Source organism: Lepisosteus oculatus, chromosome 10, assembly GCF_040954835.1.
Source record: "Lepisosteus oculatus isolate fLepOcu1 chromosome 10, fLepOcu1.hap2, whole genome shotgun sequence".
Taxonomy (NCBI): Eukaryota; Metazoa; Chordata; class Actinopteri; order Semionotiformes; family Lepisosteidae; genus Lepisosteus; species Lepisosteus oculatus.
Genome location: NC_090705.1, coordinates 6,669,169 through 6,691,640, shown reverse-complemented (window position 1 = coordinate 6,691,640; position 22,472 = coordinate 6,669,169). Strand labels below are relative to the sequence as shown.

Genomic DNA, 22,472 nt, shown 5'->3' with positions numbered 1-22,472 from the left:
TATAATAACATAAAAGGTTTATGAAATACCAGCACAATCTGTTATTTGGAAAGATCCTGCATTTATTTATAAGGCAACATCAAAATTAGCATACACAGTTTTCCACCCTGAGCATTGCTACCAATTACCCTCATCCAAAATGTATGGCTGTGATTGAAACAACCGCACTATTGATCTGATAAACGCGTTGCCCTTGTAGTGAAGAAAAGGTTGAATTTTTTCCGGCCTCCATGTAGCCTAGACGTTATTTTTTAATGTAGTTCAAACAACAACCGAATTAAGAACAAAAATAGCATTGGCGATTTCAGAAGCTGCTAATCATTAAAATGTTTTACATAACCATAACAAGACAGAGATGCAGTATAATCTGTCAGAAACATCCGAATGAATCCTCCAACCTAGTATCCTCCTGTTTCACCGCATCGTCCGGTGTACTCTTAAACGTGAGTCGGATGACATATTGACCTCCTATTAATGTCCTTAGGCGTTTGTCCTTCGAACATCACCAGATGCTTAAAGACTTCAGCTTAAGTGAGATTTATTAAGTGTGCCTCTCTGAATTCCGACGTTGCATCTGGTGCCTGCTTAGGTGAGCTCACTGCCCGCCACGCTGCAGACAGCAGATCCCTGAGAGGTGAGCTGCAGCCCCGACTTCCAACTCTCCGTACTGCAAGCGGAGGCGGGGCTGCGTCGGCTCTGGGTTAAATACTGAGCCCCGTTGATCAAGGCATCCCAGTTTGAGAGCACCAGCTAGCTCACCTTCTGCAACGTCGGCTGCAACCCCGCGCCATGGCCAACGCTTACCTGCAAGGAGTTGAAATCTCCGCAACACAGTTCCTGGATATCTTTCGCCATTATGACAACGATGGTAATTATATCCGTTTTTCACGGATTAGACACGGTTCAGTGCAGAACTTTGCTATGGGAGCTCCACTGTAATTACGTTTAGATGTCCGCATAAATCTTTATTCGCTTGAGGAAATCTCTGTTCCTCGGTGAGAGTCGTCACAGTAATTTAGGCTTTGGTACATTAACAGGTAACTTTGTGTTTGGGCTGAAAGCACGACAATAAAAAACTTTTCTGTTTAGTGCATGTTTAGTTTACCTTCTTTAAACTAATCGAACGATTAATTCTTATGTTTTAACGTTACTAGTAGAGACCTTTTTTTACAAAGGTCTTGGTATAGAAAGTATTTTAGAAAATGCGCGCTGTTACAGTACAGTAACCGTTATTCAAGTCAAACTTTTTAAGGACAATGACAATATCATTTCTAACCTTTAATACAGTTAAATGTATTAACTGCAGTCAATCGGGTAATTTATTGATTTGTTAAACTGCACATTTATTGTTACAGGTAATGGATATATTGAAGGAAAGGAGTTGCAGAACTTCATCAAAGAGCTCCAGCAAGCTCGAAAACAAGCAGGACTAGTGAGTACAAATTAAGATTTTGTCAGTTAATGTCTAATGTTTGCGGCGTTTAGCTCGAAATATGAAATTGACTGGCACTGAAGAGTATGTTGCATAAGATCGCTAATCAATTAAACTGAATAATCGGTCGTTAATTTCAGTACTGCGTTTAAGGTTCGGCTAATTGCACGATTAAGCTTAATTCTTGGTATCAAAGGGGAACTGAATATGGGTTTTGATTTTTACAGTATAAGATATTTTTTAGCTTTTAAAGATATAAAATTAGGTGTGTTCCTGTATGTGATAGTATTTAAAATAGTTGAATCTGGAGGTGATCGGAAAACAAGTGGTTTAGTTCGACAAATACAGGACCTATAACTTTTTTGTTGGAATGTTTTGACCCAGTTGCCTTCAAAATCAGATCCTTACACTTAGCTGATAAACGATTTATCTTGTGTTTTGAAGCAGACTCCATGTCAGGTCTGGATTCTCATTTGCTGTCATTTTGCCACAATCACAATAATCGTTTGAAAATAGAGATGCGGCGGTTTATGGGATGCCTTTAAGCGAAGAGTACATGTGCCCATCAGTTAAAAAATAATATTAATTTGCTTTTTTAAATGCCCAGTGTTGCCGTTGGCACAAGTAATATCAAAATGTGTTTCTCCCAATTACAAAAACAATATGGTGAGTACATCAATGAGTTATACATAACACAAGAATACTTCATTTATACAGTATACTGATGTACACTCTAGCGAGATCTTCCTGAATGTTCCTTAGGAATTACTTTTGTTTTATTGTATATTTCTCTTGGATTATCTGTAGAATGCTACCAATGAAATAATGAATATTGCAGTAAGGGTGACATCATTTCCATAAAGAAAACAGGCTGAACTGTAAACGTACTGGCGAAAACAGTGTTTAAAATTGCTGTGTGTTTTCAAAGGGGGTGTTATGAAGAGTGAAACATAACTAGTCAGTCTACCTCTTCATGCGTTTCAAACGTCTGAATGGTTCCGTTTTACTCCAAAGTTAGTTTTATATGCTGTAAGAAACGCTCTACAGTACGTGCAGGACCGTATTTCCTTTAGCACTCGGGAGCAAAGTGGAAAGCATACCAGATCATTTCTTAGATAAACAGGAACAGATGACCAGTAGGGACCACTCATACCCAGTTTACGGTATGTAGGATGCTTTCTTAGTAAATGGAAACTGTTCCTGGGAGGTGGGGAAAAAATTTTGCGTGGATAACTGGATTTTGTCTTTGCTTTTTTATATTTTCTTACATTGAACCGCCGCGCTTTGATAATTTAATCTCTTGATTGGAATGATATTTAGCTTGCTTCATAAAGACGATCAAACGGCTTTTCGTAGCAGGAGCCTAACCGAGCCGAGAGTCATTAAAATACGGGTGAGCTTAGGCAAACCCACTACGGCGCTGCGCTTCTTCCAAGGCACCGTTAAAGGTTTCTGCTTTATTCGTATCCGTCCATTCACATTTAATCAATCCGATGGCACTGTGAACAAGATAAATGAATTGTGCGACCTCTTAGCATATTGCAATATTGCCTGATATGTAGTGGTACAGTGCATCAAAAATTTAATGATTTAAATTTAATCTAGATTTAATGACAGCGTTGCGTTGTAAAATATATTACAAATGCTTTGGAAGACAGGAACCGCAATTAATTTGAATTAGTCTTCGTTGGGGTTGTTGTTAACTTGGTAAACATATTCCACATTCCAACTTCAGTCAGTTACCGGTAAACAATACAGATACTGGATAGGATACAGTATGTTTGTAGAATAAGCAGATTTGATTAAATACGTGCAAATGTGTGCATTTGAGGAAATGCAAAATACATAAGTGGTCCGTGAAATTGTTTTTTAAATGTGACCGTTTTGATCATTTTTGGGCAACTGACGCAAGTCCTAATTATTATTTCTTCCCACCAATACACTTTCTGTATTGTATCAAAGTACTGTGATGGACAGTTCACAATGGAATTGTGAGATCCTTATGATTTGAGTATCTTTAAGTAGATTTCTTTAAGAATAACAATAGATAGATAACATCCAGGTGGATGCTGCACATTGGTGGTGGTGGAGGGGAGTCCCCATTATCTGTAAAGCGCTTTGAGTGGAGTGTCCAGAAAAGCGCTATATAAATGTAAGCAATTATTATTATTATTATTATTATTATTATTATGGGAACAAGTAATAGGTTTATTCCATGCTGAAAAAAAGAAGAAAGAGAACACAACGTTTCGGCCGTGGAGCCTTCTTCAGGTGTGACACCTGAAGAAGGCTCCACGGCCGAAACGTTGTGTTCTCTTTCTTCTTTTTTTCAGCATGGAATAAACCTATTACTTGTTCCTTTGCAGCCTACGCATGCTGACGCAGCTACCCACCTGAATTATTATTATTATTATTATTATTATTATTATTATTATTGATTCTGTGAGGGAGATTGCAGTGCAACAGCACAGTGTAACAAAATGATACAATAATACAACAATAGAATACAATCAGTACAGTCAGAGAGAAGTGCACTAAGAAGAGTTGCTCACAGTCCAGAACAGTCCAGTCCAGAATATACAAAGAACAACCAGAACACAATACAATACACAAAAAGTTGTATTGCACAAAAAACAGTTGTAAATGGGAAAAGCCAGATGTAAGCAGAGTTTACGGTTTAGTCCAAAAACAGGTTAATGTCAAAGTTGCCTCTGCCCAGACACAGTGGACGAGTTGTACAGTCTTATGGCAGAAAGCAAGAATGACCTCCTGTAGCGCTCCCTGTCGCACCGTGGATGGATCAGCCTATTGCCGATCGTGCTCTTCATTCTCAAAAGCATGCCATAGAGGGGATGGGAGTCGTTGTCCATGATGGCCTCTAGTTTGGACACCATTCTCCTCTCAGCCACTACCTCCAGGGGGTCCAGGCCAGACCCAATGACTGAGCTTGCTCTTCTGATGAGATTGTTCATCTTATTAACATCCCCTGCTCTAATCCCAGAGCCCCAGCATACCACCGTGTAGAAAATGGCCGCATAGGAACTTTGGTCATGCCACAGACCTGAATCCCTGTGTGGTGCAGAATGGAGATCTCTTTGTTAACAGGGACTGAGTTGAAATCTTCCATATCCCAGGTGAAAACCTGTGGTCTGGTCACAGTAAGCAATAAGCACGTACTGCTTCATCAAACCACGAAGCACAAAAAGAGAAGTGAGCATAACCCCAACTGAGCGTGTTTGAAAACTGTAATGAAGGGCAACAACAGTCTCTCCAGTGCAATCCAGGATCTGTCAGATGTTAAAGGAACCCATATCCATTGGATCCATATTTCTGTACATGTCAGATCAGTGGAATCTACAGTACTGTTTATGCCAATGTCAAAAAAGCCACATGAAAAAATGTCAGTAAGTGCTGAAATTAAAGAGGAAACAACTTTGAAATGTGATGTGAGTTTAAGAATTTCTTATTTATTTTTGTTGCACACCACATTCCACTAGTAAAACACCGTATTACGTTAAACATGTATCCCATTCAAAAATAGTACAAAACACTTTTTGGGTTGAAAATTCTGAACACTAGCAAAAGTTATGTGGAATACTGATCATCATGAATTACCAGAATTTGACTAAACTGATAGACTGTAAGCCGAGAAATAACGTCATTTGACAAGAGTTCAAAGATGGCGATGGATGTATTGTTCAATGCAATAAAACTTGTTTTGCAATAAAACTTCAATACTATCCAGCCCTTACTGCTAGGGAGGAAGCTGGAGGAGGTGCAAGTGGGTGCCTCCATGATCTCATGGATCAGGCAGACCAGTTTGTGAGACTTCAGAACTGTGTCTCTGAACAGGTAGTGAGTAACACAGGGGCTCCTCGGGGCAGTTCTTTCTCTGTCCCTCTTTAAATACAATTCAAAGTCATGCCACCTGCAGAAGTTCTCAGACGACTCTGCAATTGTGGGATGTATCAAGGGTGGGCAGGAGGAAGAGTACAGAGCAGCTTTGTGGAGTGGTGTGGGGAGAACAACCTGCAATTGAATGTGGCAAAGATGAAGAAGCTGGTGATAGAGTTCAGAAGAAAAAGGGTCCAACCTACTCCTATCTACATCCATGGGAGTGGACTCATGCAAGTACCTGGGAGTGCACATCGACGATAGACTGGAATGGTCTAAGAACACGAGGCCATCTACAAGATGGGTCAGAGCCGACTTTATCTCTTGAGGAGGCTCAGGTCATATGTTCTATCAGTTGGTTGTTCAGTTTTGATGTTTTTGATAAATGAAATGGAGCTGTGTGGGATCCACACTCCAGATAGACCTCAAAATTATGGATAAGCAATACCGTAATTAAGTGACTTACTCAACAGCCACCCTATTTTCAGGAATGGTCTTGTTCATGTCCTTAGTATTTAATTCATATTTAATATGTCCTTGAGCCATTATGCTTCTTTCAAAGCAGTGAAACCAAGAATTGGACGCAATATCTTCCACAAAAACAAAAAGCAATTTTAAAATGTAACATTGTCAGTATAAATTTCAGCACATGACAAATTAGCACAGATTTGCCTTTCAGAATCCCCATGGCACAGTCTGTTTTTTTCTTGTGGTGATCTTTTAGACCCATACTTGTCAGGCCATTCAAGTGATAATTACACAATGCTGCTGTGCAAACTTGATAAAAGCTAAGGGTACATTGAAAAGATAAGATCACTTTATTGGCCATATACAATTTTTTGTATTAGAAATTTGTCTTTTAGCATACCCCAACTTCCTCTCCATGAGACACATAGACAGGGAGAGAAGCCTGGGGTCAGAGCGCAGGGTCAGCCATTTATACGCCCCTGGAGCAGTTGGGGTGAAGGGCCTTGCTCAGGGGCCCAACAGAGTAGGACTCCTCTGCTGGTCGCAGGATACAAACTGGCAACCTTCCAGCCACAGGAACAGATCTTTAGCCACAGAGCCACCGCAATGCGAAATGTGGGACAGAACAGCTAGGAGAAAATATATTTATTTTGCTCAATGCTTAGTTTTGGATTAGACATTGTGCTTTCATGTTAAAGACTCAAAGTGCTTTGGAGAATAATTTGGACTTTTGCACTAACAATGATGGAACTCATCTCAAGATGGTTCTAGTAATGATCTAAATTATGAGAATCTACAGAAGGAAGAGAAAACTGCAGTCTATAAGCGATATTCAGACAATGATTTCCCATCAACATATTTTGTTTTTTCTTAAGTTTGTGCTGTAACTCATCTTTTTCAGGTAAGCATCAGGTGTGAAAAACTGTACTGACGTGTATATTTCATTGAGAAATCGATGCAAAACAGTCAAACGGTTTACGTCAGGTATTGCCAATGGCTTTTTTCTTCACCAGCAAGTAGGACAGCACAGTCAAGGAGCAAAAGACTCAGTGTAAATAAAAATGAATATGGGTAGTGCTATATATTTGTATAGTGTTGTACATACTCCTCAGCTGGTTCTGAAGATCAAAACAGAGTGATGCAACCATGTCAATCTGTTCTGCTTGTTGCATAGCTGGTTATACTAATGCTCTTTTAACCTGGGGAAGACTATGCATAAAAAATAAATCCACCACAGTCATTAATTAGACTCTAATAGGATCAAGGTACTGTAAAACATCAAACCTTTTTAATTACATGTTGAATGTGTTACCAAGGGTGGCAATCTACAATGTCAAGAAAAAGTTTGTGAGCCCCAGCGATAAATATGGAAATTTCATAGTTTTATCAGGAAAGCCTTCTTGGATCTAAGCCACTTTTATGTAAATATCCAAAAGGGTTTATAACTAAGAAGTCTCTTTGAAACAAAATGATGTACAGTATGAATTAAACAAACAATGAATAATTAAGGTACAGGGCTTGTGAAAAAGTAACCGAGCCCCTAGTTTCATTTGCTCTATTAACAAAAGAATTAGGAACAGGTGTTTAAATAATTAGGTAGTTCTTGGGGACTGGGCTCGGAGGGTCCCAATCTATAAAGATCTGAGGATTCTGGTCTTCTCTATACAGGTGTGTGGAAGTCTCTTGATTAGTCCAGTAAAAGTGTGAATTCAGTCAGCAGCCATATCACCCTGCAACTCACAGCTTGCAACCCACTGAAGCTAAGCAGGTGTGAGCCTGGTCAGTACCTAGATGGGAGACCTCCTGGAAAAAACAAAAGGTTGCTGCTAGAAGAGATGTTAGGGGGCCAGCAGGGGGTGCTCACCCTGCAGTCTGTGTAGGTCCTAATGCCCCAGTATAGTGAGGGGGACACCATACTGTAAACAGGCGCCATCCTTCGGATGAGACATAAAACCGAGGTCCTGACTCTATGTGGTCATTAAAAATTCCAGGGCGTTTCTCGAAAAGAGTAGGGGTGTAACCCTAGTGTCCTGGCCAAATTTCCCATTGGCCCTTACCTCCTCCTGATAATCCCCGTCTATGAACCAGCCTCATTTTTCTGTTCTCCTCCCCACTGACAGCTGAGGTGTGGTGAGTGTTCTGGCGCACTATGGCTGCCGTCGCATCATCCAGAAGGATGCTGTATATTGGTGGTGGTGGAGGGGAGTCCCGATTACATCTAAAGTGCTTTGAGTGCAGGAGTGTAGTGTCCAGAACAGTACTATATAAACATAAGCAATTATTATCAGAAAGAATTCTGAGGATCTCAGAAAAGAGATATTGATGAATATCAGTCTAGAAAGGGCTACAAGTATAAGTATTCAGGGCTCCACCAATCCACTATCAGAGTCTACAAATGGTGAAAGTTCAAGACCACAGTCACTCTGTCCAGGAGTGCTCATCTTACCAAAATCCATCCAAGAACATACCAGAAAATCGTTACAAAAATTACAAAGAGCCCCTGAGTAATAGCTAAGGAACTGCAGGCTGCTTTCACTTTGGCTAACATGACTGTTTATGATTCAGCTCTCAGAAAATTACTGAACATTTTCCAAACAGCACATAGCTGAAGAACAAGACTTCTGGAACAATGATCTCGGGACAGTTGAGTCAAACTTAAATTTCTCCGACCTCAATGAGAAACGTTATGTGTAGTAAAAACCAAACAAACTGCTTTCAGACAGTGCTTCCTCATCCCAACCATCAAGCATGGTGGTGGGAATGTCATGCTTCGGGGCTGTTTGCCAATATTGACACAACCATTAATTCTACATTGTACCAGGAGATTCAAGACCAACCATGTCAGGCCAACCATCTCTGACCTTAAACTGAACCGAAAGTTGGTCATGCAGCAAGACAACGATCCGTTTAGGCAGATACTGCAGAAGAAGAGATTCTGTGTTTTACAATGGCCCAATCAAAGGCGGGACCTAAACCCCGTTGAAATACTTTATTCAGGAAGTGAAGCGAACTGTCCATGCGAGGCAGCCCTCAGATGTCAACGAGCTGGAAGAGTTCTGTAAGGAGGAATGGGTCAAAATTCTTCAAAACCGATGTGAGATCTTACAGGTAGCATTTAGCTGGAGTCATTTACTGAATCTAAAGATTAACATTCTTTGTCACACCTTGATATTGAATATTGCATCATTTGAGGATGCAGTAAATACAGTACATGTTGAGAGTATATCATGTTTCGTTTCAACAGGTTAAATGTATCCATTATTAGGAATTTGATCTAATAGCATTTTATGTTTCAAATATATGGAGTATGTAGGGAAAAAAGAGTTTGGAGACTTTTCCCGGCACAGAAGAGCAGGGGGGTGCTCCAGGAAGCACAAGACCTTGTCCAGCTTCCACAACTTCATGCACAACATCTCATTTATTTGTCCAGGCGCGCTGGCAAGGACACGTCAATGTCTAAGTGGTTGTGGGGTGTCTATGCCCATGAAAGCCTTCAGTCAGGGTAGATGCTCATGTGAACTAGAGTATTCAATGTCAGTGCTGAACTCTTGTCTTCCCAGGCCCAGAGAACCTGAAACATTCCTGCTAAGTCTCAAATGTCTGTGATAACAGGTCTTAGCCAGTGTACTACAAACATAAAAGCCATTTAAAAGAACCTTGAAACAGTGTATTATGTTGAAAAAAGTAATTTTGTAGAATGTCAATATAATGATGACTAAATTTTTAATTCGATGAAAATGTAGTTAAGTAATATCTCAAAAATCAAATGACGTTGTTAGATTTAGTTATGTGTCCCTTATGTGGCCAAAAGCTGAAAGTTTCACAATGTTTCTCACTCTTATGTAGCTTGTCTAAGCCTCATTATAAGGAGTATCATATGTAGTAGTGGCAGTGGGAAAGGATTGGAGAAAACAATGTATGTATAATTATATTGTGGTATAATACCGGGCTTTCTAAAGTGCAAATGACTGAAAGCAAGGAGAGAAGAAAACTTTGACAGTTGTGTATACATAAAAACAGTGGAACATTCTTCATGAACTGGAATTTGAGAGAAAAAGTATGTCAGACTATTTCAGCTAATAAAATAATTCATTACTTTCCTAAACTATAACAATTTTTACATGAAGAGATTAATTAAGATTTTTTTCTTTGTCTCATTTTCTGTAAGATCATGATATATGATTGCAATTAATTAGTGTTTATTCAATAATTTAATAGTTTATATGGTTATGCTGTTTTAAGTTTGATTTGTATGGTTGTTGTGCTATCCTTTTCACCATTGTCATTAAGAGATTAATAATGTATTTGCTTTATGGTGTTTAGCAGGGGTGAAAGAAATTCCACTTAATTGTACACATTAACTGTTTAATAATCAGAATTCTATCAATTCTAATTCATGATAAATTGATTTAACTGACAAACAGTACATCACTGAGGCCAAATCGAAAACTCAAGAAAGTGTAAAAGAAAAAAACAAGTTATTCCTTGAAGGCAAAATGCTTCCAACTACAGAGCATTTTTTTTATTAGGACTGGTTTTGTTGATAAATACAAATTGTTTGGGGCTTTGCAGCAGACTCTGGTAAGATAAATCCTAATCATAAATCTTAAAGTCTCCTAAATTATGAAATTCAGATTTATAAAAACACTCTTGCACGAATAGGGGTCAAAAACCCACACAAGTTGGAACCTGAATCTGACATCTTACAAACAATTGCCAGGGTCTGCTAGAAGTAATGTCATTTTTCTTATCGATGTTTTCAGGAATTAACTGAGCAAATGAAGGCTTTTGTGGAAGAGTATGAACAGAATGCTGGTGGTAAGATAGGCATTGTAGAGGTAAGAACCTTTTAGGCATTTTACTCTAGAACACAACTGGAGTATACAACACAGCTTTCAAAACAACAACCATTAGATTTTATATTATCCATTTCTCTGACTTTGAAATATAATTTTAAAGCTTTGCTATCAAATGTTTCAGATACAGTATATAGACAAGTGCAATATGATTCAATAAATTTCCTTCTCTTAATTGATTTAAGAATTATTTTTGGGTTTACCAGACCTGTTCAGTTATTGCAGATACAAAGCACATTTCAATTATAATATTTTACATTGGCCTTAATTACCATGAATCATCTGTTGTGAAAAATGTTGGTTTTTAGAACAGTGATTTTCTATTGACTATGATTTTATTTATAGTAATTACAAAATCTCACAAACTCCTTCTTAAGTGTTATTAAACACAACTTCATACTAAAGTATAGAAATATCAGAATTCTAAGCTGCAGCAAAACATGAAATAAAACATGACTTAATAAAAAATAGAAACAGTGGTCTGCTTTGAAAGCTGTTTTAGAGCTGCAATGAGCCGTCTGCTCAGACTGATAGAGATTGAGGTAAGTTATTGCTGCTGTCATTTAGGTCTGTCAGAGGGGAGAGTGTAATCTACCTTCTGAATGTCTTAATGTCATTGATTATATTTACAGTGTGTCTGTAAACATGCATCCTGTAGTTCTAAATCATTTTGGTTGTTGTTGTCTAATAAATTGCCCCAGATTTACCTTTCATTTCAAGCTTGTATTTGTCAATATAGGGACCCTGCCAGAATGGGGGGAAAAATACACATTTTAAAATCACGGTACCTGGCTGATGAACGTATGGGACTGCATGTTAAGTACGGAAAACAAAGAATAGGCATACTTGAGTCTAAAAAACAGCATTAATTAGGTATGGTACACCCCCTAACAAATAATCTGGCTTGTTGTACAATGAAAACTAATATCAGATGCAGGCAGAACCTTATTAACCTCAGTTTGTCTTCTCAAACATGGTTTTGGAAAGTTCACAGCGCATATCCATGCTGCCTGCCTTGATAAATCAGAGAAAATCGTTATTTTGAGATAAAATAAAACAAAATCCTCTCTACAAGGAAAGAGTTCAACACAGAAAATGAAAATTAAATTGTTCTGAATATGGAATATTTTGAATACTGGGATGTACGGCAGACAGGGTAAATACTGAGAGTGTGATTTGTTTTCCGATAGCTGCTTGCTTTGTTCATACTGGCGGTTGTGGAGGACAGGATGTGCGATGGACTGAAGCATAAACTAAGTGCTCTAGAGACACTGAAGAACATTGCAGGAAGTGTACAGCACGCCAGGTGTTAGTGATTTTATTTTCAGAGCAAGGCCATTGCATTTTTATAGCTCTGCCTTCCCTGAGGCAGTGTGCATGCCTTCTTACTGTAAGAGGCTTGCACAGCATCTAGTGTGTATTTATTCAAGTTTATTTTAAGATGCTCTGAAAATTGCTAGAGGCTGAAACTAACGTGTATGTGCAGTGAGGATTCATAAAAGAAATTGGAAATAATGATTTTGGGACAGCTCACTAATGGCTTACAGTGATGTGTGCAGGGAAAAGTCAACACTTTGCTTGTGCACTTAAATGCATTTTTGGATTCAGCAATCCAAAGATTATTCTTCCACTTCCCCAAGACAACTACAGTCCAACAGGTCTGGCATAATTGGCACCTGCAGTAGTAATTATTAGCTGTATTATTTTTGTTTCCCATCATTGTTAGACCTGGAAAAGGTGTCACAACATGCTATCATTGTAGATTACTTGTAAAAAAGAAGAGTAAAAACCAAATGGTGATACAGTGGCAGGAATCTGTGCTTGTTCCTTTACAGATTTCACACTAACACAGCCATCTGCTTTACACCGCTTAAAGTCTAGTTGTGTCACAAAACTCTGGAGTCTCTTAAATGCTCTCAGTGCCATCCTTGTGGTTTTTAGATGTATCTCAAGTGTAAAGTGATTCTAGCAAACACCCTCACAGTTACTGAAAGGCATAGCCCAGGCTTTTAAAGAATACTTAAGATAAACTTTGCTAAAACCATAAAACCTTACACATTACAACTACTTGTGTCATTTGCACATTTAAAGTACTTTACCTGGTTGACATACAGTAGGTTGTTTCTGTGGCAGAAGTTTAAAATGCTTTAAATATTTAAATTAACGTCACATTTCTGTTGTCAAGTGTTACGTTTCATGATGCAGTGTACAGCAGCACTCAAAGCATGCTTTGAGACATTTTTCTTTTTTATTTTGTGGCAGCTCTTGGCTTTGAGTTAATTTAAGAAAAAGTTGTTTTCATGGAAAGGAACTTTTTGCACTGGTGAGGCTCTTATTCTTCTTTGTTTTATATATTTCTCCTTCCAGCTTGTTCAGATATTACCCACTGAAGAAAATTTCTTGTTATTTTTTCGGCAACAGCTGAAATCCTGTGCAGAATTTATGCAGGTATGTATTTATTCACAGAATTTAATAGAATTGTATATAATATATAGAATTCTGTCTAATTCTAAGACAAGCAGTCTTAGTAGAAACAACAAGACAAAAGTTTCCGGTGGTCTTTAAAAACTAGAAAAATACAGAATTCATATTCTTGATTTCTAATATAATACTATAGCAACACTAAATTCATTTCTATAAATAAAAATATGAAAAATAAAATGTCTATATAAAGTTTGCATATAATTTACATTTTTGATTAACGTCACAATAAACCACTTCACAGTAGACTAGTAAAGGGGAATTTGCTAGTAACTCTAATAAAAGCGATTTTAGTTCCAGTAGCACTACAAGTTACTCTTTGGCTGGTATTATTTACATGGTAATTTCCTTTCACAAATTAGACATATCCATCAATGCCATTTATTTAGTTTGCCAGCTATTGTGAATATTAGGTCAGTTAAGATTAGTGAAACATTGTGATTTTATATGTATGAAGGTGTGGCTTAACTATGCGTGCTGTAGCATCAGTAAGGAACTGTAATACAACCAAGAGGTAAGGACCAGGTCTAACGTAGGCCAACAGAGGGTAACTGTGACAGAGAGATCCCCGTCACCGTCCACAGACAGTACACAACACACGTTATCCTACTTAAATTACACACGTTCATACATCCATTTTCCTGTTGGCTAACTCGCGAGGGTACACAATCGGGGCTCGGCTAGCAGTTTCCCATTTCATACACGCACAAACATAACCGCATTTTACTTCGTAATCAGTTGCTGTTATTCGTACAAAATCAGACAGACTCTCAAGGATAACGTTATGTTTTCTGTTTATTTGTACTTAGCTGTATGAGAGAGCGTTCTGTCCGTCTGTTTGTCTTCCTTTTTTCCGTGTTGTGGTCACTGGGCGTCCTGGGCAGCTACACTTCCGGGTACGGTGGCCTCATGGGTCCAAGCCCGAGCCCGCTTCTCAGCTTGACTTTGGAGCGTCAACGCTGGGCGGTGCATGCGCACACCTTCCGGTATAGGAAGTACCATTTTGTACAGATGCCGTTAAATTGAGTAAAATGTTTTGGTCATGATTCTTTGTTTTATTTGTACATTCTGTATAGTCGGTTGTTGAAAGATTAAGAATGGATTGTTATGCGGGGGAAATGCTAAGTTAAATGATATGATAATGAGATGATAAGTTTAATGTTAAAGGGAGAATGGTACGGTCCGAGGGTTTCAGGGCGATACTGTGTTTGCAACTAGGCAGGGCACTACAGCCAAACACGGTCCATCAATGATCACTGGAGGCCAGAAATCATGCCCCCTTGTCTAGCCATGTGTGTCCAGTGGTAGAAGGAGGCGGCCTGATAGCACTGTGCTACACTGATCAAGTCATGGGACCTCGCTTGCCGCTCTTCTTCCTGTGGGAAGTGAAGAAATGCCAGTAGGGTAACACACGTCCTCACTTTGCATGTGTAAAAAAACAGTTTTCTTTCAGAAATAAGACTGTAGGAGGAATATTGTGAATGGCCTATTTACCAGATTTGAGACATATTTAACATTTGTGGTATGATTCGAGATGACGTGTAGCACCTAAGGCTCGGTGTTCAGTCAAGCACATGCTTATATTCCGGCTTTATGAGAGAAGTGGGACAGAAACCCATAGAACAGCTTCTGCAAACTGGTGCAAAGCTGACTTTGTAGATCCACAGCTTGTACAGCTTCCAACAATTTCATCCTAGACAGTAATTCAAATACCAATACATCAGCCTTGAATGTTAAGGTCCATCTAAATGGCTTTTCCCTTTCAATCCAGTATCCTGAAAAGTCACCCTGCTGATAGAAAATATAAATCAGCATTAATGTCATGGCGTTCGATAAAATGTCATGGCACTTGGTCTCATTTTGTTTTTGGCATTATCACAATTTATTTTTAGTTACAAGTTTCTTCCCTTGTTCGGTGCATATACTGCAAATTGGTAGCTCTGCGATCTACAGGTATGCACTTAATTCAAAATTAAATAAGCAAGATTGATTACATATTGAAACCATGATGCATTAACATCCAAGTTACTATCCTGCACCGGCTGTTTAAAATGACAAGAGCTTTCTGTTACAAGGTCAGGATAAAATTTTAATACAACAAGCTGGATTGCAGTGTACATTTGGGCATGAATCAGTTGTGGCAGCACTTTGTGAGGTACAGTATCCCAAAAGACATAACTGAAATCTAAGGAGGCTGCAGTGATTATTAATTGTCACCTGGGCAGTGAGCCTTTACACAGGTGTTCTGAAACGGGATATTTATTGAGCAAATGCAGGCTTAACATCAAGGCGGGATGTTTTAATTTCAGTGTAGTCCCGATGTGGCCTTCAAGTAGCAATTGGAAACTTAATTCCTTGTTGATCCACCCCAGGATGACAATCTCACCAAGATCTAGTATTCCATCTGGAGTAATCCCTATCCTGCAAATGCGCTGAAGTGGGAAAACACTTATATATTATTATATTATATATATTATTGATGGAAAATATATATATAATTTATCTGTATTCAACACTACAGTGTTGGTTCAGGCGCATTGTGTAATATGTTGGCTGTTTTAACATATCTTAAGCAGCTCCAACAATTACAGCTACACATCAAAGGACAGGACTTGAGACAGGACCAACCGGTCATCTCATGCTACATATCAAAGGGCAAGACGAATACACATGAAGGTGTGAAACAAAACAACTTCCTGAGATCATACTGTATATAAGAGCTGGGAAACCCTTGCGGTCCTGTGGGGCAGACCCAACGCGCGTTGATGTCATTATTGAGCTCAATAAAACAACTGAATCCACAAAGATTAGTGTCCTGCTCCTTGGATGAAGGATTTCCCACAACAGCACTGACTTACAGTAATATCATTATCTAACAAGACCTCTTCTTCTTGGCTGTTTGTTCACCTCCTCTGAATCTGTTTCAGTATTTCCTTGGTACCAACAGTAATCCTTTTCTCTCACTGTCTGTTTGTGCCATTGCCACTATACGCCTCAATCTGATAATGGTGTTCCATAATCTTTTTTGTCCTCTGACCCATTTGTTTTACAGTATTACAGTTTAATACAAGGATTACATTGATTGAAGAACATGCTTTTAGAATATACAGACATTTTCCTCTGTGGAATCATACCAAATCTTCCAAATGATTCTTGCTCTTATCTTTGTTTAAAACATCTCTTTTTATTACTGAAATACATTGGCCCAGAATATTAAGAATTCATGACATACCTTAATACAAATTCATATTTTCTTGGGGGAGGGGTATATTTGTATTGATAGCCATTTCATTTCTTTAAATTAATTTTCAGACCTTCTTTTTTGTTGGCTTCATGTAGTTCTTGGACTTGTAGTTGTAACTCTTCTGGGTTTGGTGTAAACAGAATTACATCAACACTCAACCTTCAATTATGAGGATTCCAACATTCCAATAAATTCCTTTTGGTTTCCAATCCAGTGTCCAGCTAATCTGGAGTTATGACCACTGCTTGGTGGAGTTCTCCTTCAGTTCGGATTCTCTTTCTGTCTTTCTCTGTGGCATTATGGAAAATAATGTGTTCTTGTAAATCGCCAACTTCCACAACCTAGTCCTTTCAGTATTACAGGGCACCCTAAATCAGCAGTTTTGTAATGGGAGGAATATTTTAAATTATTAATCAATTAAGCTTTATGCTTTAGGATAACTTTTTTCCTAGGGGTTGAGGGGTCTTCATATTGTGTCTCCAAATGATCATCAAATGACTTAACATAACAAATTACCTGTTCAACTGGCCTGTTCCAGGTCTTTAGAAATGGATAACTTAATGGTTACCTTTAGGAATAGGACTGGAGACACGTGCTGTAAATCCTTGATTTAGTTCTTGTTGGGCTTTTTATCTCCTTGGTTTTCTTGTGAATATTGAATCCAATGCTTTCTCATAATCAATGAGTCCTATGCACAGCAATGTTTCATCCTCATTCAAAACCTTAATTGCTTTTCCTGCTACCTACAGAATGTCCACAACGTAATACACTTCTGAATCCTGTTTATTCTGTAAACTAGAAGAAATCCAGTTTCCACTGTAGCCAATATTATAGTTTGTGAACGCTAGTGCAAACATCTTGTAGATTATTGCCAGGAAGTTAATTCCTATGGAATTTCTGAGTTCTCCTTGTATTTTGTGCAGAAACTGTAATGTGAAGTGGTTATTTGTGTCTCATAGGCCTGGAGAAAGTATGATGCTGATCACAGTGGCTACATCGAAGCAGATGAACTTAAGGTAAGCATCGTCATTTGTTTTAACATTTATAAGCTTTTTAAGTACTCTTAATTAAAACAGAAACGGTTATATTTTCGTACGTTTGCTGCATTTTTATACTTTCTTCTAAATATTCTAAAGTTAAAGAGGAAAACAGAAATAATTAAACTCTAAATGCCATTCGCCATGAGCACGGAAGACATCAAAATCCCAGGCAGGCTTATGAAAACCAGGGTCAGTGCAAAGTGAGCAGACCAGCCACTCAGTGCCCAGGCTTTAATGATGAATGTGCTTGAGCGCACAGAGTACAGTTTAATTATGGCTCAATTTATTTAGCGTCAAGTTCCAGAATTCATAAGTAAGGTCTGAAACAACTTATATGAACTTGTAATTAATAAAATGGTAGTATAAAAAAGCAAAAACTTTTCTGTTCCAGGTCAGGTGTTCGATATTCACAGTGTAATAAAGGCAATTTATCACAGAGACTTCTGACAGCAGTGTTTGAGCTGTTGACTGAAAACAGTTTGTAATAGAAAACAAGAAAATGTTCCAAAAAGCATTTGGTTCAGCTATTTTTTGATTGGACAATTGACCTGGGTTTAAAGTGTTTCAATAACACAACCAACAAAATAAATAACTGTTTTTGTACTTGAAATAACTTAGAGAGATTGTGGACTAATTCCCTTATTGTCCAGAACTTCTGTGATATTCGCAAACTGCTAGGATTTCATTAAACAAAAACTGCTAAAAAGTACATTTTATGAAAGTTGTAATAACTCCTCTTTTGAGAATTGTTATAACACAGTGCAATTATACACATTTAAAGCATGAGCAGTGATTTAATTTTATAAATCATGGCTGGTGAATCATTTGTGTGCTATTCTGTATTACTGCAGTGGCACAATCACACATGGCGGTTTGATTGAGATTAAAAGGTATAATGCTGTGGTCTCTGGCGATAGCACCTTTATTGCAGATTGATTATTGCATGAAATTAAATTCAAAACATTAATCTCTTTTGTAATGAAGGGAATTTTGTATGAAAGCTTTCAGATCATCAGTGAACCTTAAAAGTGACATCAATATCTGTTTCCCGGGTTACAGAATTTTTTGCGAGATCTACTTCTGAAAGCAAAGAAAACCTATGATGACAAAAAATTAGACGAGTATACGCAAACTACGGTAAGAACCCCCGCTAGCTGCCTGTTCGTGCAAATCAAGCTTAATGCTCTACAAAGACAGGCAAGAGCTTCACTAAAAACCTTAAATGATTCAAATGAAATCAATTATGAATAATCAATAGGTATTCACCTTGCTCAACACATGATTTTTAATGAAGCCTGGAGATCTTGAATAGAGGTGATTCAGTTCAGCTCATCACTGTCATTGCGTTGCATACTCCTGTTGGCCCATAGCCAGAACTGGTTGAATTGAGGACAGCACCTCTCCCTTCTTCTTGAAAAAGACCATTGACAGTAGTAGGTAGTCAAACTCAGCCTTCTTGCCTTTTGGAGATGGATGAAACCTAAGCACCTGGTAAATACAGAAACACAGAGACAACAGACAGCTGCCACACTGGTGCCCCACGGTGTTAGTTACTGAACCCAGGGCTTTAGAACTTAGAAGCAGCCCTGCTAACCAGCATGCCATATTATTCTGGTGTCAGTGGATAGACACTAATGGGCCCTGCAATGCTTCCTTTAATTTTAATTATTGATAGAGTTTGTATTGATGTAATTGATATCATATTATTTTTTATTTCAGCTAAAAATATTTGATTCCAACAATGATGGGAAGCTGTGCCTGGCAGAAATGGCAAGGTTTGTCTGTTGTTGATTGATCTTTATGCTAGCTGTGTATATAAATAAATGCTTTGATTATACAAAGCACACTTAGTAAGGAACGTCTTATTCCTTACAAAGTAAATTCAGTTTTTATTCTCTTAACAGGCTATTACCAGATCAAGAAAACTTTTTGCTCAAGTTTCAGGTAGGTCTGTTTTATTTTCATTTGTAAAAAGTAAGCACATGGTTTTTCAAAGCCATCTATTCCTTATTCTCTTAACATGTAACTCTGTGTTTCATGTTTTTCTTTTCAGGGGGTAAAAATGCCAAGAAAAGAGTTCAACAAAATTTTTGAACTGTACGACCAGGTAAATTTTACATTCACACTATCGTAGTATGCGCAGTCATAAACACTAATGTCCTTTAATGGAAGTGACTTTAAAGGTCACATTGTGAGTGAAAATGATTAAACCTAAAATTGCAGTGTTCATTTTCAGCTGGAGTAATATTTTTCCTACTTTGAGAATTTTGTTAAGGTGAAAATGTAGACCCTTTACACAGCAGGTACAATATTGTTGTACATGACATGACGACTTGTGGCTCATATCTACAACATTCTGTGCCGTACATTCGTCCTGTATTTTCACTTCTGAGGTACAGTACGGGTCTCGTGTGCAGGAGAGATGCAGTTTATCTAACCCTCATGTTCCTGTTTTCCAAAATTATTCCAAGCTCTTTGCATCAACACCTTCTAGCCTGTTGCCTTGTCCCTGAATGGGGATGAGTCCTTTATGCCAAATGACAGTACCTCTTGTGCCTACTGATTGGCAGCTTCGGGTTGCAGTCAGTCAGACATTTGGGGCCTTGTTGATAACAGAATACCCAGGAACATAATTGGCTGAGGAAATGGCAACCATGTTCATGAAATGAGCTTTGAAGCATTTAGTGACAGGCTGTTGCTTGCAATTTACCGATGCCTGCTTTTGAAACTGTGTGGTATTTACGTATTAATAAGTGACATTTAGATTAGATTTTGTTTTTGAGTTCAGGGTTTTGCAGGCTGCTTTAAAGGGCGAACCAGTCATTAGGCTCATTTGGGTTATTTCGCCTCCTTCCAGGAATGCAAATCTAGACACTTGATGGCATATGGCATACAAATACTTGAGGAGTGTTTTCCCTCCTCAGTTTAGGCCTGTGTTTATTGAGCAGAGTTTGTTTTCAAATTAGACCTAAAGTCTAATCTAAAGTTACTAGAGCTCAGTCCAGGAGGTGGGGTACAGTTCTCTGTAGACATACTGGAAACCTGAGGTAAAACAGAGAGCATAATTTATACAATATCTTGAGATGCAGCATGTCATATGCACTCTGTTAAAACTCAAATCCTTTGTCTAAGGAATTGAGTGTTTCAGAATTATTTTACATATATATTTTCATTTTATTTAAATTAGGTATGAAAGTGATGTACAATAGTGTTGTTCAATTATTCAAATATCATTTGTACTTTGATACTTTCAGGATGGAAATGGATATATGGATGAGAATGAGCTGGATGCCTTATTAAAAGACCTGTGTGAAAAAAATCAAAAGGTAATGTCTTATGACATGAGCTGACATAAACTGATACAGTAAATCAAACTACTTGAATCAGTTTTCAATCTAAAATCCCCATTTCCATTGATGTATGATGAAACATGCCACATGACTTAAACCCATTTTTCTTGTTTTTCCAGGTGTTAGACATCAAAAACATTGCAACATATAAAAAAACAATTATGGCCTTATCAGATGGAGGGAAGCTGTATAGAACTGAGTTAGCACTAGTCCTCTGTGCTGATGAGAACTAAGATGCTCTGCTGGCAATTCTCAACTCACTAGTGATGTGTTTAAAGATAGCTCTTAATTCCAAGGGTGTACTGTAGGATGTTTTTTTATCTGTACATTTTACTGATAGCGCATAGATACATAATTGGGATGTGTAGCACATAATTTTCAATCTGTCGTTTCTATACTGTTTGTAATGTACAGCTTTTGTAATTATGAAATTAATACAATAATAAAGGATATATGCTTTGACTCTATATTATATATTCTGTGATACAGTATATACCTTTGCTTCCTTACCAGTTTATTAAGAGATGTGTGCAGAGCTGTACAGAGATGTATTGCTGAATACTGTGTAAGTTGTATTACATTAACACCAGTTTCAGATTCTGCCTGATAATATTATAATTATGAAATAGCCAAAGCAATAAATTATTACTAAATGATACTTGGGGGTGTATTGTTTAATTAGATGGATAAATAACAGATTATGTAAACTGACGTTATTTAGCTGAATTTACTTTTGCAGTGCATGTTTGTTGCTAAAGGCTAGCCTTTTATCAAGGCATTAATTAAGAATTTAAATGCCCATTTCTCTGCATAGCTCAATAATTTATTAGCCCCGACATGTCAGCAATGACTCACCTGTTCTCTGAAGAAATATAAATCTATTTGCACTGTAAGGAATGGCGTGCTGCACTATGCTTTATACCAGACTCACTGTGTAACCCTGTAATTAAATACTGATCAAATACTACCTAACAAAAGTGGTTGTGTGTTGTGGTGTGATTGATTTAAAAAGCGTAAAATAAACTCTTACATTACTTTTACCTCTGTGTAATCTTTGACTGGACATGGTTCCAGAATTACCAGTTACAGATTTCATTTGTTACACATTTTCATTTACAAGAAAATTGACAATGTTTTATTGACTATAGAGTTGTGAGGTTCACTTACCTTTTAAGCCCATACATTTCCCTTATAAAGTATTCATCAGGTTTTTTCGACCCACCGTGTCCTCTGTGAAGGACCCAGCCATCATGGCACAAACTGATGTTCACACATAGGACCATTCATGGGCTACTCAGTGGCAATGAAGTTAGCCCCACCCCTGCACAACTCTTGGGTCCTGGGTTGAGTTCTGGAGAGGGGGAGACCTTGAGTGTGGAGCAATGTCCTCCCACAGACTGCATGACCTTTTCTGGGACCTCCAGTTTCCTCCCTTGGGCCCAAGCCATGCTGTCCAAGTTAACTGGTATTACCGATTTGTCTGGTGTGATCTGTGATCGACTGATCCTGCCTCACACTTTGCACTGGTCCATAAGAATATTGGGAATCCCTTAGGATATTATGGTTACTGAAGAGACAAGGTCCCAGAATGGTACTCTTCTTTCATAGGAACAAGTAAAGGTTTATTCCATGCTGAAAAGAGAAGAAAAGAAACACAACGTTTCAGCTGTGGAGCCTTCTTTGGGTGTCTATTCTTTCATATATTTC

At 38.1% G+C, this 22,472-nt stretch overlaps 1 protein-coding gene across 1 annotated transcript; it reads left to right on the top strand.

The window, feature by feature from the left end:
* Positions 1–543: 543 nt before the first annotated feature.
* calb1 (calbindin 1) lies at positions 544–21,805 on the top strand. Its single transcript, XM_006636001.3, has 11 exons — positions 544–868; positions 1,356–1,432; positions 10,558–10,632; positions 13,018–13,098; positions 17,335–17,391; positions 18,475–18,552; positions 19,135–19,190; positions 19,320–19,359; positions 19,469–19,522; positions 20,670–20,741; positions 20,885–21,805. Exons 1-11 carry the CDS (start codon positions 790–792, stop codon positions 20,996–20,998), a joined length of 783 nt encoding a protein of 260 aa, XP_006636064.1. The 5' UTR covers positions 544–789; the 3' UTR covers positions 20,999–21,805.
* Positions 21,806–22,472: the final 667 nt, after the last annotated feature.

What these genes read in the sequence shown, in the direction of transcription:
- calb1 (XM_006636001.3), top strand. Translation starts at nt 790, where the DNA reads ATGGCCAACGCTTACCTGCAAGGAGTTGAAATCTCCGCAACACAGTTC. An exon ending in TCGCCATTATGACAACGATG is followed by an intron (nt 869 to 1,355) that starts GTAATTATATCC and finishes TTATTGTTACAG; the next exon opens with GTAATGGATATATTGAAGGA. An exon ending in GTAAGATAGGCATTGTAGAG is followed by an intron (nt 10,633 to 13,017) that starts GTAAGAACCTTT and finishes TTCTCCTTCCAG; the next exon opens with CTTGTTCAGATATTACCCAC.